This window comes from Dasypus novemcinctus, chromosome 12 (assembly GCF_030445035.2).
Source record: "Dasypus novemcinctus isolate mDasNov1 chromosome 12, mDasNov1.1.hap2, whole genome shotgun sequence".
Taxonomy (NCBI): Eukaryota; Metazoa; Chordata; class Mammalia; order Cingulata; family Dasypodidae; genus Dasypus; species Dasypus novemcinctus.
The window spans coordinates 57542570-57556673 of NC_080684.1; the positions used below are offsets into that span (position 1 = coordinate 57542570).

A 14104-nucleotide genomic window follows, 5' to 3' on the forward strand; every position below is an offset into this window, starting at 1 on the left:
AGATAGTGATTATTCCCTGGGGATGGCACAGGCAGTCCTTCCAAGCTCCACAGCACCTTGTTTATGTCCCTGTCATATCAACTATGAACTGGATGTTTGAATATTTAACTCAACTAGAGCAGGCACTTAGATTCTCTTTGCACTTGCTTGGCTTATGTTAGACAGACTCAGCCCATTCTATGTTTTGAAGCGCTTTCACTTTCTACTATATATGTGTGTCTTTGCTGGCAAATCTAGTAATAAATACAGTTTATCACAGTACATATTTCATTTCTGCAAGCACCATATGCTATTATATCGCAAATGTATACTTAAATAATTTAAATAATTTGTAGTATGCATAGCCTGTTGAACATAATTCTTTCCTGAGGTAATTATGAACAACTTAGACTCATGGAAATCAAAAGCAAGGAGTAAAATAAAATGTCTTAAAATTGTACCAAAATTATGAATTATTGTGATTCTTACTATGCAGAGAATCGTTGGTTCATTGAGCTCATATATTCATATTATTATAAAGCTTAAAAATATGTACATACAATTTATTAACTACACTGTACTTTAATTGTTCTATCATGCAAATGTATATTCTTTCCTAATTAAAAAAGAGTTAAAATAATCCTGTAATAGTTCTTCTTTTCCTAAGAAAATGGGAATTTTTCCTGAAAATTCTGTAAAACTTTAAAATAGAGATAGTAAGATAAATATATACAATTTAATAAATAATACGGTTAACTGGGAAGGTGATTCTATACCACAAACAAGTGACCAATTTCAAAGATACAGAGAACTATTAAATACACTTAACTATAAAATACAGTACAACATATAATTTCATATTTTTAAAGTTTTGAAAAGGCACTTTAGAATTTTGAAGACTATTAAGAATGGGATTTCAAAAATCAATTATTGGGAGCAGATGTGGCTCCAACAGTTGGGTGCCCACCTCCCACATGGGAGGTCCCAGGTTTGGTTCCTGGCACCTCCTAAAGAAGATGAGCAGATGCTGCAACCAGCAGGCACCACAGATGCTGCAACCAGCAGGGAGCGGAAGTGGATCAAGCAGCTGGGCACTTGCCTCCCACATGGCATTGGTTCCCGGTGCCTCCTAAAGAAGACGAGCAAACAGCAAGCAGACTGATGAGGGAGCCACTGGAGGGGGAATGGTGGGTGGTTAAAATAAATAAATAAAAATTTAAAAATACATAAAGATCAATTATTATGTGGTAGATATTTGAAAATGTCAATGCTCTTCTATTAAACTAAACACTAAATAATAACTTTACTGTACTAAAGTTAAAGAAGGCAGGCAGTGCAGGCAAAGTCAAAAACAATGATTTATTGAGAGTCACCAATTCTAATTTAACATAATACACTTAAAATGTTTTATAAATATGTACTTTCCAACAAAACATGAAAGCAACAAGGTAAAATGATAAGAAATTAACTACAAAAGACTTACATCTCATTAAGAGAGAAACTTCCTACAAATAACCACATTTGACTATGAGGGTGGAAGTTTATATTAAGAGTATGCTGTCATATTAACAGTGTTAAATTCCAGAAGTGTCCTTCACCACTCCCTTTTTTTACCATATGACAGCCTTTACATTTTCTGCTTATATTCACAGGAAAATGACAGACCAATATTGAAAAGAGATTTTGTTCATTAGAACTAAACAAAAATTTATTAATGACAGATACTACTTGTACATTGGGCATCCATAGTATTAGTCATTTTAACATGAGAACAATTTGGAGGGTTTATGATGACTGGTTGGAATAATTTTTTTAAGAAGAAAATGTGACTCAAAAATAGTTTTATAGACTTATTTCTGCTAAAACATCATCTACCATGTTGTTTTAAATTCAATAATCTAATTAGAAAAAAATACCAAGAAATAAAGAATTTAGCTAATGAAAATAGCAATAACAGCCCTGTACATATTTCCTTTCTGATTTTTTTAGTAATAAATTGTAGTACCTCTTAAGATTAAAAAGAACTACTTTGAATTTATTGGCTTCACGCGTATTAAAATTTAGACTAGTTCTCTTCTGATAACTTTGACAAAAGTCTAGATAGATAAACTGACATGCCTGAAATCATTTTCTCATTTTCAACCACGTCTTATTTTGCTTAGCCCTATTTTTTTCTAATTTATGTTATCTTAAGACATATATAATTTCAAATCATAAACTTGTAAACAATGTTATAAAGTTCTTTCTTCTCTCTGCACCCCCAGGGTATAGTGAGGAAGAAAGAAGAATTTAGAAAGAGACAATACAATACATTTAACAATTAAATAATATACATTCAGGAAAAATGTTTCAGTTGTTTAATATACTAAAAAAGATGTTTGGAATATATATTCATTTTATGGCACAAAATATCCATTAATATTCTTGTTAAGAACTACTGTTAGATTCATACATGCAAAAATGCACATATTAGAAATCTTTAATAATTCAGGAGAACATACTCCCTCATGTTTTGTATTGTTCCTAGCTAACTAATGATTCCAGATAGAGATTAAGGATTGCACTTAAAAAACAGAATAAAAGAAAGACTTGAACAATTGCTAGAATTATTACATTGTGCTGTATTGAATAAACAGCACATAATTTACAAGACAAGAATTGACAAGTCAGTTTTTAAATAAGCATTTTGGAAGTAAGCACCCATCAACCTAAACATTAATGTATAATCACACTGCAAGTATATTTTCCCTTGCATATCCTTTCATTCCTTTAACATTTTCAAATGTTTAATAGAACAACTTGAACTAGTTTAGTCCCATAGGCTTTCTTTCAGTGCTAAATTGCTCAAAACAGATACCATGAAATGTGTTAGCTTTAACAACAGAAGCTTATTAGCTTACAAACTTACAGTTTTTAGGCTGAGAAAAATGTCCATATCAAGGCATCATCAGGTGTCGCTTTCTTCCAAAAGACTGGCTGCTGGGGATCCTGGACTGTTCTGTCACATGACAAGGCACATGGAGGCATCTGCTGGTATCTCCCCTCTCTTCGGGGTTTTTTTTGTTTTCATCTTCTTGTTTCCATGGCTTTTTCTCTCTTTAAATTTCATTCTCTTATAAAGAACTCCAGTAAGAGGATTAAGACCCAGTCTAAGTCATATCTTAACTGAAGTAGCCTTATTGAAAAGTCCTACATACAATAGGTTTACATGCACAGGAATGGATTAGTTTTAAGAACATGATTTTCTGGGGTACGTACAGTTCTAAACCACCACACTCCAACCTCTAGACCCAAAAAGACATTGTTCTTCTCATATTCAAAAAACATTTATTCCATCACAATATCCCAAAAGCCTTATATCATTTCAGTTAGGATATTAAGTACAAAATCTCATCAAAATCAGATACATACATGGTCTGTTCTGGGGCACAATTCCCCTTCAGATGTAGACCTGTGAAATCCAGAGAACAAGTTATCTACTCCCAAGATACAATGGCAGGACAGTGATAGAATAAACATCCCCATTCCCGTAGAGACAAATTTTAAGGAAAACAGGAGCCATGAGTCCCAAGCAATTCCAAAACCCTGCAGGGCATACTCCATTAGATTTTAAGGTGTAAGTCGTCTATGGAAGGGTGGTTTGTTCTATGGGCATGTTGGAGTGGTAGCCCCACTTTTTCAAGTGTTTGCACAACAGCCAAAATCTCCCAAACACTGGGGTGAAGGCTCCAACATCTTCAAGCATTGGGGTGGCAGCCTGACTCTAGGCCCCATCCTCCTCAAACATAGGGATGATGGCCAGACTCTCTGCAATCCCCAGGCACCTGAGAAATTGTTGGAAACTGAGGCACAGTGGCCTCTCAAGGAGAGACATGCTGTCTCCATGCTCGTGCTGTCTCCATGACTACGCTTGCAACCTAAGGAATGCAGTGATTGGGAGTTCCCAGCAAATGGGCTGAAGCTGTTAAAGGCTGAAGGAAAAGATGAGCTCATAACTTTTGTAATGTATAGAACACTTAGACTTTGTACCTTGAGATAAGGTTTTTTTCTAAAATTCCTTAGACTATAGGTAATGCTGATAGTTAATACGAGTTGCTCCTTAATGTCACATAAGCTATGTTTCTACTAGGTCTGTGCTTATTGGCACGTAGGCTGTCGTGGTCCTGCTTGTAGACACGTACACTGTGGTATATAAAGAGTCCTTGTAATCAATAAAGTTGTCTGATGAGTCTCTGCTCGCAGATCCCCTGATCCCAGCTCTCTCGTTCTTTTTTTCTCTCTCGTTCTTTCTCCTTGTTTCCTTCCCCCTTTTCTCTTTCTTTCATTCCCGATACCCTTCGGGTCCATCGACTCCGACAAGAAACGTGGGGTTATAACACGTTTCCTGAAGAAAAGGTCGGAAGGCCTGCCCTCTCTAAGTACTGGGGCATACTTACCCTTTCCACACATATGGGTGAGTCTGCTTTCATGACCCAAGAAGATGTCTTCAGTCCAGACCTCAGTTTCAATGGTCCTGCCCTTGAAGTGACTTTGCTTTCCCTCTGTCCCTTTTCTGTCCCTTTTAGTTCAGACTGGCAGTGGTTGCTTTCATACAGGTCTCACCAAAAAACCTTGTCAGTTTTTCATGCAGTACACAGGGGTCCAAATTATCAGACAAAAAAAAAAAACTTTTCAAAATCCTTTCTGGATAACTACATTTCCAATCCTAACTTGCACTGACTGGATCCATGTTCAGTTAAACCCTCACACAGAACACTATTCTCTTAGGACTCACATTCCAGAAGCTCAGAAATTTCCAGACCATCAATTTCTGGTTTCTTTTTTCTCAGAAGTTCAGTTCTCAGCTTATCCCTTTCCTCTTGCATTTTACTATAAGTTGCAAGGTGGAACCAGGCAGCACTTTCACATTTAGCTTAGAAATCTCCTCAGCTAAATATCCAAACTCATCTCTTTCAAATTCTGCTTTCCATCCAACATCAGGAATCAATTTTGCCAAGCTCTCTGCCACTTTAAAACAACGGTCATCTTCCAGTTTTCATCAACACATTCATCATGTCTAAGACCTCATCAGAGTAACTTTAGCATCCATATTTCTACCAACAGTCTCTTCAAAGCAATCTAGGCCTTTCCATCAAGTATTTCAAAATTTTTTCCATCTCTACTCATTACTCAAGAAGTCTTTTTAACACATTTGGTGTTTGCAATAGCAGCACCCCACTCTTCTGGTACCAGTTTCAGTTTGCTAAACTGCTCAAAACATATACCATGAAATGTGTTGGCTTTAACAATGGGAATTTATTAGTTTACAAGCTTACAGTTTTTAGGCTAAGAAAAATGTCCAAACCAAGGCATCATCAGGCAATGCTTTCTTCCTGAAGACTGGTTGCTGGCAGGGCACATGGTGGCATCTGCTGGTCTTTCTCTTCTCTTCCAATTTCAATGCTTTCAACTTCTTGCTTCTGTTGCCTTTTCTCGCTTTGAATTTCATCCTTCTATAAAGTACTCCAGTACAAGGATTAAGACCCACCCTAGGTCATGCCTTAACTGAAGTAACTTTATTGAAAGGCCCTTTACAATAGTTTACACCCACAGGAATGGATTAGTTTTATGAACATGCATTCTGGAGTGCATACAGTTCCAAACCACCACAGGTTTTGGGGCAAATTTAAATTGGTCCAATAGAGAATGGTGGCAATTATATTTGGGGCAAGGGATAACAAAAGATCAATGTGAAAGACAGAAAACTTGGTTACTATATAGATGCTCCCATAAAATTTGACACAGATGTAACTTTCCAATTTAAAAATGACCTCTAAAATAGACTCAAGATAAGTAATAAATAAGAAAACATATATGTATAGACTTATAGATAGACCCTTACATACACATACATACACACACACAACCCTTTATCTCTCTTTCTGAATATTTCTCTTTCCATTCAGTCTTAAGAAGTAAAAAAGAATAAATAGAATCCCCAAAGAATATATTCCAGTATTGGAACACATTTTATATTCAATTTATCTCTCATATAAAATATTTAGTGCTGGTGACACATTTCTTAAAACTAAATCCCCCACGGAATCCGCAAGATATTAACAAAATCTTCATCATCTACTATCCCTATACTTAGGCCTTCATAGTAATCTTCAAATTCACAGTACGACACTTCATCAGACTTGCTGCAAGCGTCTTTTAATGTTTCTAGAAAAGATGACTTGATCTCCTCCTCTGTAGAATGACCTGTAAAAAAGTACTGGATAAGAAAGAGTCTCCTTAAAAGTTCAGTAAAATGACATAAGATGATAAAGGGATACTTAATCAGCTAACAAAATCTTTTCAACAAATTGAAATCTTATGCAAACTACCTCCAATTTACATAAAAATTTTCTTGTATGAACTAGCATTTAATGGTGAATGACTGTACTACATATTTAAGCTTCTGATAAGAGTTATCCTTAACGTGTAGGCAAATTATTAGTCACCACTGTATATATTCTTACATTGCTTAATGTTTTAGAAGACAAGGTTTCATTTCCATTAAAAATGAGGAAGGAAGAAAACAAGCCAGAAATTTTTCAGGCACTAGTTATCTTATGAATCAGTTACTTATATTGTCAGCTAAGAATTATGAGTGCAAATAGAAGAGTCTGATGCCTATGTACACCCTAGCTGAAAAACTTTCACGGGATTAACACTTCAATTTAATATCTGATGTTAAGTAGTCTATTTCCACTAGGCTCAATTAAATATGGTTAACTTATATCCTACAAGATGTTATTGAAAATCACATATGTAAAAAAATAATTCTTTAGCTTGTTACTTAACAAGAGAACATAAAATGTGATATATTTTTAATTTATTTGATTTTTTTAATTTAAAGAGAGGACAATAATCTATTTAATACGTAGCTTTGATTATATTATGGCCAGTAAATGGAGGGAGAGGTCTTAACTTAAACACCAATTCCTTGGGAATAACACAGGCTACTACAAAATGTGGGTCATCCACAAGAGAACTTATCTCATTAATTTGCCCCCCAATGCACAAATGGGGGGGAAGGCAGTTCTATTTCTCATGTGTACTACTCAACCCCAGGAACCTAGCATAGAAGATGAAAGAAAAAAAAAAAAAACACCCATCATTTTTTAAATAAGAATGAAGGAACTAAATATGAAAGGATGATATAGAAGATGGACAGAAAATATTCAAGAGAGAATAACCAAGGGCAAATAAGTGTCAGAATAATAATAATCTCCCAAAGAACAGTATCCCAATCTTTGTGACCCTCTAAAACCTTTAAAATCATGTGGCATTTTAAAATAGCAAGCTTAAATGAGCACACCACCCTAACTGGTTGTCAAATAGGATGGACAAAATTAGGGTAAGAGGTGGATATTTTTCTCCAATAGTCTTAAACAATAATGCATGTTTAAAGTGCTTTTCAAATTAAAAGAATTAAATCTGCCTTGGATATCAATTAGATTGAGGTATTTTAAAAACATATGAAAATAACAAAGAGAAGGATTTATTTTTAAAAAACACGTTGAATCAATGAGGATGGAGTAACTATGATATGCAGAGGTAGTAATATAAAAAATAAAATGAGTTTCTAATCAATGTGGTGGGCAAGGCCAAAAATTAATATATATAATCTATATAAAGACATACAATTCTTGACAGGAGAGATTTTTCCCTCTATTGACACCCATACTTTTAAAAAGATGAGTTTTAGCACTATTTTTCTAAAGACAATAATTTTTATTCATATTTATGTTTTCAAGAATCAAGAATTTTATACCTCCTTTTATTCACAACCCAGGAAATACCTTCCTTCCATCATCTATAACTAAAATTTCTTTTGTTCCCTAAACAAACATTGGATTTCTAATACAATTATACAGAAATACCTTTGGGAAATCCCATTTCTATAATCCTTGAAATATTTTTTCTGTAGGTTAAGCAGAGTAATATTATTTTCTACAGTTGAGATTAAATTATATGTTGTATAAGAGCCTAATTTGAAATTAATTGAATATTGTACACAATCTATAGCCCAGAGATGGGCATGTAAAAAGATTGTAATTTATAGTAATATATAACAAGAAAGGTTAAAAAACACATTAATAGGTTTTTCTCTTTTTAAGAAAGTCTAGCTTGTTAGCTAGTCTTTCTTAATGTAAATGCAAAGAATTCTTAAACTAATGAAGGCTTAACAACAACAACAAATCAAACAAAATCAACATCCACAATTCAATGGCTTAATAACCTGAAAACTACTTAAGATAATCAGGGGGGAGAAGACAATGAGAAAAAATACAAATTGCTGAAATCACCTAATTTTTAAATAATTAAACTCTTTTGTTCCTATATTTAGTATAACTAAAGGAAAAAAGACAAAAAATGTCATGGGCAAAAGGGAAAAAATAATACTAGAAATTTTCCTAGAGCAGCTATAGTTCATTTAAAGTCAGTGGTAGGCAAATTTAAGTATTTTGATCTGAAATAGAGATAATTAGAAATTGGAAAGCTAGTGACCATTAGCTTCAATCTTTGTAAAGAATTCTGGTTTTTTTACTTCACAATTAAAAGATTGTTTCATGGATTAAAATTGAAAGAACTCCAGAACATATTATTATGAAAAAAGCAGACTACATATCAATATGTATAGCACACCTTGCATGTCAGAAAAGAATCTTCCAAAAGTATTTGATATTTATAGGTAAGATATATATATTGAATATGTTCACTGAGAAATGACTGCTAGTATATATGTTAAACAATAGTAATAATTACTTCTACCAGGGAAACATAATGGAAAGAGGAGAGTTGGGTGGTCAAATACCTTCTTTATAATAACAATACATTTATAAATTAATTATATAAAAATAGTTAAACAAATATAGTACTAAACGAATCTCTAGGATTTCTTTGAGACATTTACTATATGCCTAAATTTTGATGCTTACATGTATGTTCATTATATCTACAGCTCCATACCTAAAAAAAGATTCTCCTGTATACTGTGCCTTAAATCCTTGACTATAGATAACTGTCTAAGCAGGTAAAGTAAAACTCAGAGAACTACAAATGTAATTATTTATTCTCTAAATCTAGTCTATTCTATTCTTTCTAATTCAAATCTCTCACAATCTCCTAAGCAGGAAATAAAAGTTCTATCTCAATAATAAACATAAAAGAAAAAAAATAAGCACACACAAGAGACCTTGGAATCTTTAAATGAGGGCAACTAGCCCTCCGATTGCTGGTTTAATAAAAGAATTGTTCATTTCCACACTTTAATTGTTTACTTCCACACTAAAAGTTAATATATTTTAAGGATATTACTTTTATTAACTAACATTTTAGAAATGTCATGCACACTGACTCACAATAATTACCTGAAATTACTTGTGGGTGCTTCTTTGCACAATAACATTTTCTTATGTCTATGATAGGCACACTGCCAGTTTTGTTGAAATCCAGTTTCATAAATGCCTAAAGAAAGAAATGGTTTTTTTTTCTATGAAAGCATTGGACATGAGAACCTAATTTTCTATTTTGTAGTAGGTTATATCTTAGCGTTACACAAGAACAGTTTAACAGTACTAAACATATATTGGAAGCATGAATATATGAAGAAAGATACTGGAGCAAGATATTAGCAAACCTTTACTCAAGTGTCAACTCTGCCACTTTCTAACATCCTGATCTTGAGAAAAAAACCTAAGCCCAATTCCCAAGCTTTCCTCTTCCATAAACTAAAAAATTAGGGTAAATGGCCTCTAAGTTAACTTCCAGCTTTCGGATTCATATGAAACCAATAACCAGCCAAGACAAAACTGCTAGGGGAACTATTTTGATAAAGAAGTAAACTTGCAAGTATTTCATCACTAAAATCAATGAGAAAGTGAAATACTTTTCAATGGTTACACCATTAGACCCAGCATGGGCATAAGTGCTTTCCCTTTACTCTGGATAGTTTTGTATGTGTAGGTGTTTGTATTTTACTACACCCAACATACATTATGTGTAAATAGTTTAAAATATCTTATATGGTAATTCATTAAGGCTTTGAAAAAATGAGTGTCACAATCTATTAAAAGTAACAATTAAAAAAATTATTTAACAAAGTTACCTTTCGAACAAATGACTTCCTAAATTCATTCATTTCACCAATAATGGCACGTGTAAATTCTCCATAATCAACCTTATCATTGTTATTGTCATTCAGAATTAGCCACAATGAATCAAAATCCTGGAAATAATCATAGATCACCATCACAACTTTAAGTTATATTGGACCACAACAAAAATTATCCTACTGGTATTTCACTACCTCTTTTGTAGGCCTCAAAAGGCAGCTCACTTAATAAGAAAGTTCTAAAAGGTCATATATAAAAATCTAATCAGGAAACAAATGTTGCTCAACCAATTGGGCTCCCATCTACCATATAGGAGGTCCAGGGTTCAATACCCAAGGTCTCCTGGTGAAGTCAAGCTGGCCCACATGGGAATGCTGCCCCGCAAACGAGTGCCTCTGTATTAGTCAGGGTTCTCTAGAGAAACAGAATCAACAAGAGATTATCTGTCAATAGTATGTGATTCTATAAGAGTCTCTCATGCAGCTGTGGGGATGTACTAGTCTAGGTTCTGCAGGCAGGCTGAAACCAGGGGCAGCAATGGAAGTCCAATGAAGGTTCTTGATGAGTTCTGGGAGATGCTGGCTGTCCAAAGATGAGCTGGGAAATTCTCTCTAAATGCTGGAATCAATTCTCCTTTTAAGGGATTCAACTGATTCGGTCAAGCATCACTCACTGCTGATGGCAATCTTCCTGACTGATGTAATTATAACCAGCTATCTATAATTTACCACTGCAGTAAAGTCAATGGTGACTAAAATCCATAAATGCCCTGGTATTACAGTTAGACCAGTGCTTGCTTGACCAAACAACTGGGCACAATTACCTGGCTGAGTTGACACAATAGCCTAACCATCTCAGCCACCCTGTGTGGGAATGCCGCTGCATGTGGGAAAACTGCTCTGCGTAGGAGTGCCAGCCGACACGGAGAGCTGGCACAGCAAGATGACACAATAAGAGGCACAGAGGCACAGAAAATAAGAAGACATAGCAGAACAGGGAGTTGAGGTGGCGCAAGAGAGTAATCGCCTCTCTCCCACTCCGGAAGGTCCCAGAGCTGCTAATGATGATACAAGCAGACACAGAAGAGCACACAGCAAATGGACACAGAGAGCAGACACTGGGGGACGCGGGGAGGTATAAATAAAATAAATCTTTAAAAAAAAAATCTAATCATGTCATAAAGGCACTATGTGCTATTTGAAAGAACTCTTTGTAAATAGTTCTTTAAAGTTTAGAACCATTAGGAGTGCCAGTAAGCCACAAATTTATCTTAAGTTCAAATCCTTTTCCATACAAAAAATATGCTTACCATTTATTCTGTATTGAACATTTATTTATTAGATCCGTGATAATTCAAGTTATTTCAGGTTCTGGAGTACCCCAAAGCCCCAAATATTTTGACTACTAATAGTATCTGTTAGCCTTTGTGCTTAAAAGTATAGAAACTCCAATATTCCATAATTTACACTGAAAAGTGTTAGTTTGCATATATCCAATATGCTGTCTGTTTACTTTACCATTTCCATTTACTTCTTTTGGCAAAATCCTGTTTAAATGAATATTCTATTCAAAATTACTTACAGCATGGAATTTTCTTAAAATCAGGAAATAAGTTCAATGCTTCATTCAATTTGTTAACTTCAAATGAGAATGTAAATAAAATACTTAGCAAGGTGCTTGGCAAATAATGGTTACTTAAAAAATATTCTCTCCCACTTCCTCCTATTTTTTCAAATAGTAAAACTAAATCTCAAGATGTGCTACCTCCTTCAAATTCTCAACAATCTATACATTTTTTTGGCTATTGTAAAACCCGTACATACCAATATAGATTTTAAGTGTCTGTGTAATTGAATTGAGCTTGAAATCTAAAATAATGAGAAATATGGATACAAGACAGATATGTTCACCCAACTCATGGAAGGAATGCTAGAATTAGAATATACTCTCTAAAGTTTATAAAAATTAAATAATTTAATATGTTATAACAAACCTATATAACTTAATTTTTCTAAGATATGGACAGAAAATGGTATCAGTTGAAAAATACTAAGGTAAATTCAATAATAACTATATATAAGTTAGCTTATTTAGAATGTATATCATTTTTTTAAATTTCAAATCAGGGAGAACAACTATGCCTTTCTACAAATATTCTTTGGTTACACCATTAGACCCAGCTTGGCAAATCATCTGCTCTTATTTAAGGGCTCTTTTTTGCTTACCATTGCATGGGGCATTTTCCAGTGATATTACAGGAATAAAAACAGAGACTATTAAAATACATGAGAGAAAGAAGCAGTTAACATATTTTTATAATATATGTTCTTCCTAGACTAGAAGTCTTATATAATTATTTTAGCTTTTATTTCTAAACCCAATCATAAAAACTTAGTCAATCAACCACTGCTGAAGAAAAAAGCACTTAGTGATTGAGCCAGATTACCTGGGTTCTAATTCTATCTTGGTTTCTATTTACCTGTGAGATTATGGGAAAAGACACAGGCTTTCTAATGTTCTACTGTTGTTTTTAACCCCTTAGGAAAAAAGGGTGATCCCTAGCGTATGTCACTAGATAGACAACAAGATTAAATATCACGGAAAACACTGAAGACAGGTAAGTCACAATAGTGATAGGCAGTATCATGCTGGCACAGAATTTTACAATTCGTAAGGCAAGTACCCATGTATTTTCACACTTGAGCTTCAAGCCAACTCTAACAATGGATGGTATTTCTGGCTTGTGCAGACAGACCCTAATCAATCAGAAAAGTTAAGATTCCTGGCCAAAATCACATGGTTCAAATAGTAAGTCTAGAGCTGGAAGTTGGATCTCATAATTTCAAGCTTCAGTGTTCCCTTCAAGAAAATACACTGCATATTGTGACAAGATCATTTGCAACAAAAGAGAAAAATGAAAGAGACTCCCTTATCAGAAATCCTTATTTCTAAAATAAAAGCCAAACTTCTTAGCAAAGCATGGAAGCCTTCAGTGTACTGGACCCAACTATCCTTCTAGGCTTATTTCTTTTCTGTTCTTCCCTCCCTCTCTCCCATCCTTCCTTCCTCCCTCCTTCCTTCCTTCTTTCTTTCCTTCTTTCCTTCCACCCATCCATCCACCCATTTCCATCCATTCAAATTAATCCATCAACTACACTTGCTGTGTGATACGTTCTGTTCTAGGATTGGAAATAGTACAGGAAACCAAAAGCTTAAGTTCTCTGCCCTTAATGGACTTACGATCTAGGATCAGGGAGAGCCTGGAAACACCTATAGAGAGTGGTGTGAAGAAAATAAAAACGGTATAGTAAATACCAGGGGAAAGAGGGATGTTCCTTTAGACTGCAATGTCAAGGCAGCTCTCTCAGTGGAGAAAGCTATGGCCTGAATGATGAGAAAACTCGGCCATAACAGAATCTAGTGGACGATTACTCATAGTGGAGGGAACCGTGAGTGTGAAAGTTCCACAGTGGGAAGTGAACCATTCATTCCGTTTCTGGAACAGGCCATACTCTCTCACCTCCAAGCCTTTACATGTCCTTCTCCTTCTCAGAGAATAGCCATTTTCTGGTCCATGCTCCTCCTCCTCCCTTGTCTGGTTAAGTCCTGCACATCCTTCAAAACTCAACTTGGATGTATCCTCCTCCAATAATCCTTCCATGATCTTCCTTCCTTCCCTTGCCCCCATTTCTGGAATTAGTTACTTATCAGGTGTCCCAAAAACATCCTCTATATAACATTATCATATTGTTTTATGATCATTCATATATTACTCTCCTTGGATAACTGGGACCTTCGAAGTACAGAGCGTGCGTTATCTCAGAGCTTATCACAATATCCCGTTAGTGAACTCATAATAAATGTTGAAATTTTTAAAATTAAAAGAACTTGTTAGTGGCTTATTATGTAAGTGGTTCATTATAACAATAATGAGAAAATGGGATAAAGAAAGAGGAGAAGACAGGGTAGACACTAAAATT

At 34.6% G+C, this 14104-nt stretch overlaps 1 protein-coding gene across 1 annotated transcript in view; it reads right to left on the minus strand.

Moving 5' to 3' along the window:
- Positions 1-1324: 1324 nt before the first annotated feature.
- The window catches only part of CAPS2 (calcyphosine 2), a 53269-nt gene continuing 40489 nt past the window's right edge, over positions 1325-14104 (minus strand). Inside the window, exons 16-18 of the mRNA XM_004472971.4 lie at positions 10118-10237; positions 9381-9477; positions 1325-6222 (exon numbers count right to left, since the gene is read on the minus strand). Coding sequence (XP_004473028.1) covers positions 6047-6222; positions 9381-9477; positions 10118-10237 — 393 coding nt within the window. The 3' untranslated portion in view covers positions 1325-6046. The remainder of the gene's footprint in view (positions 6223-9380; positions 9478-10117; positions 10238-14104) is intronic.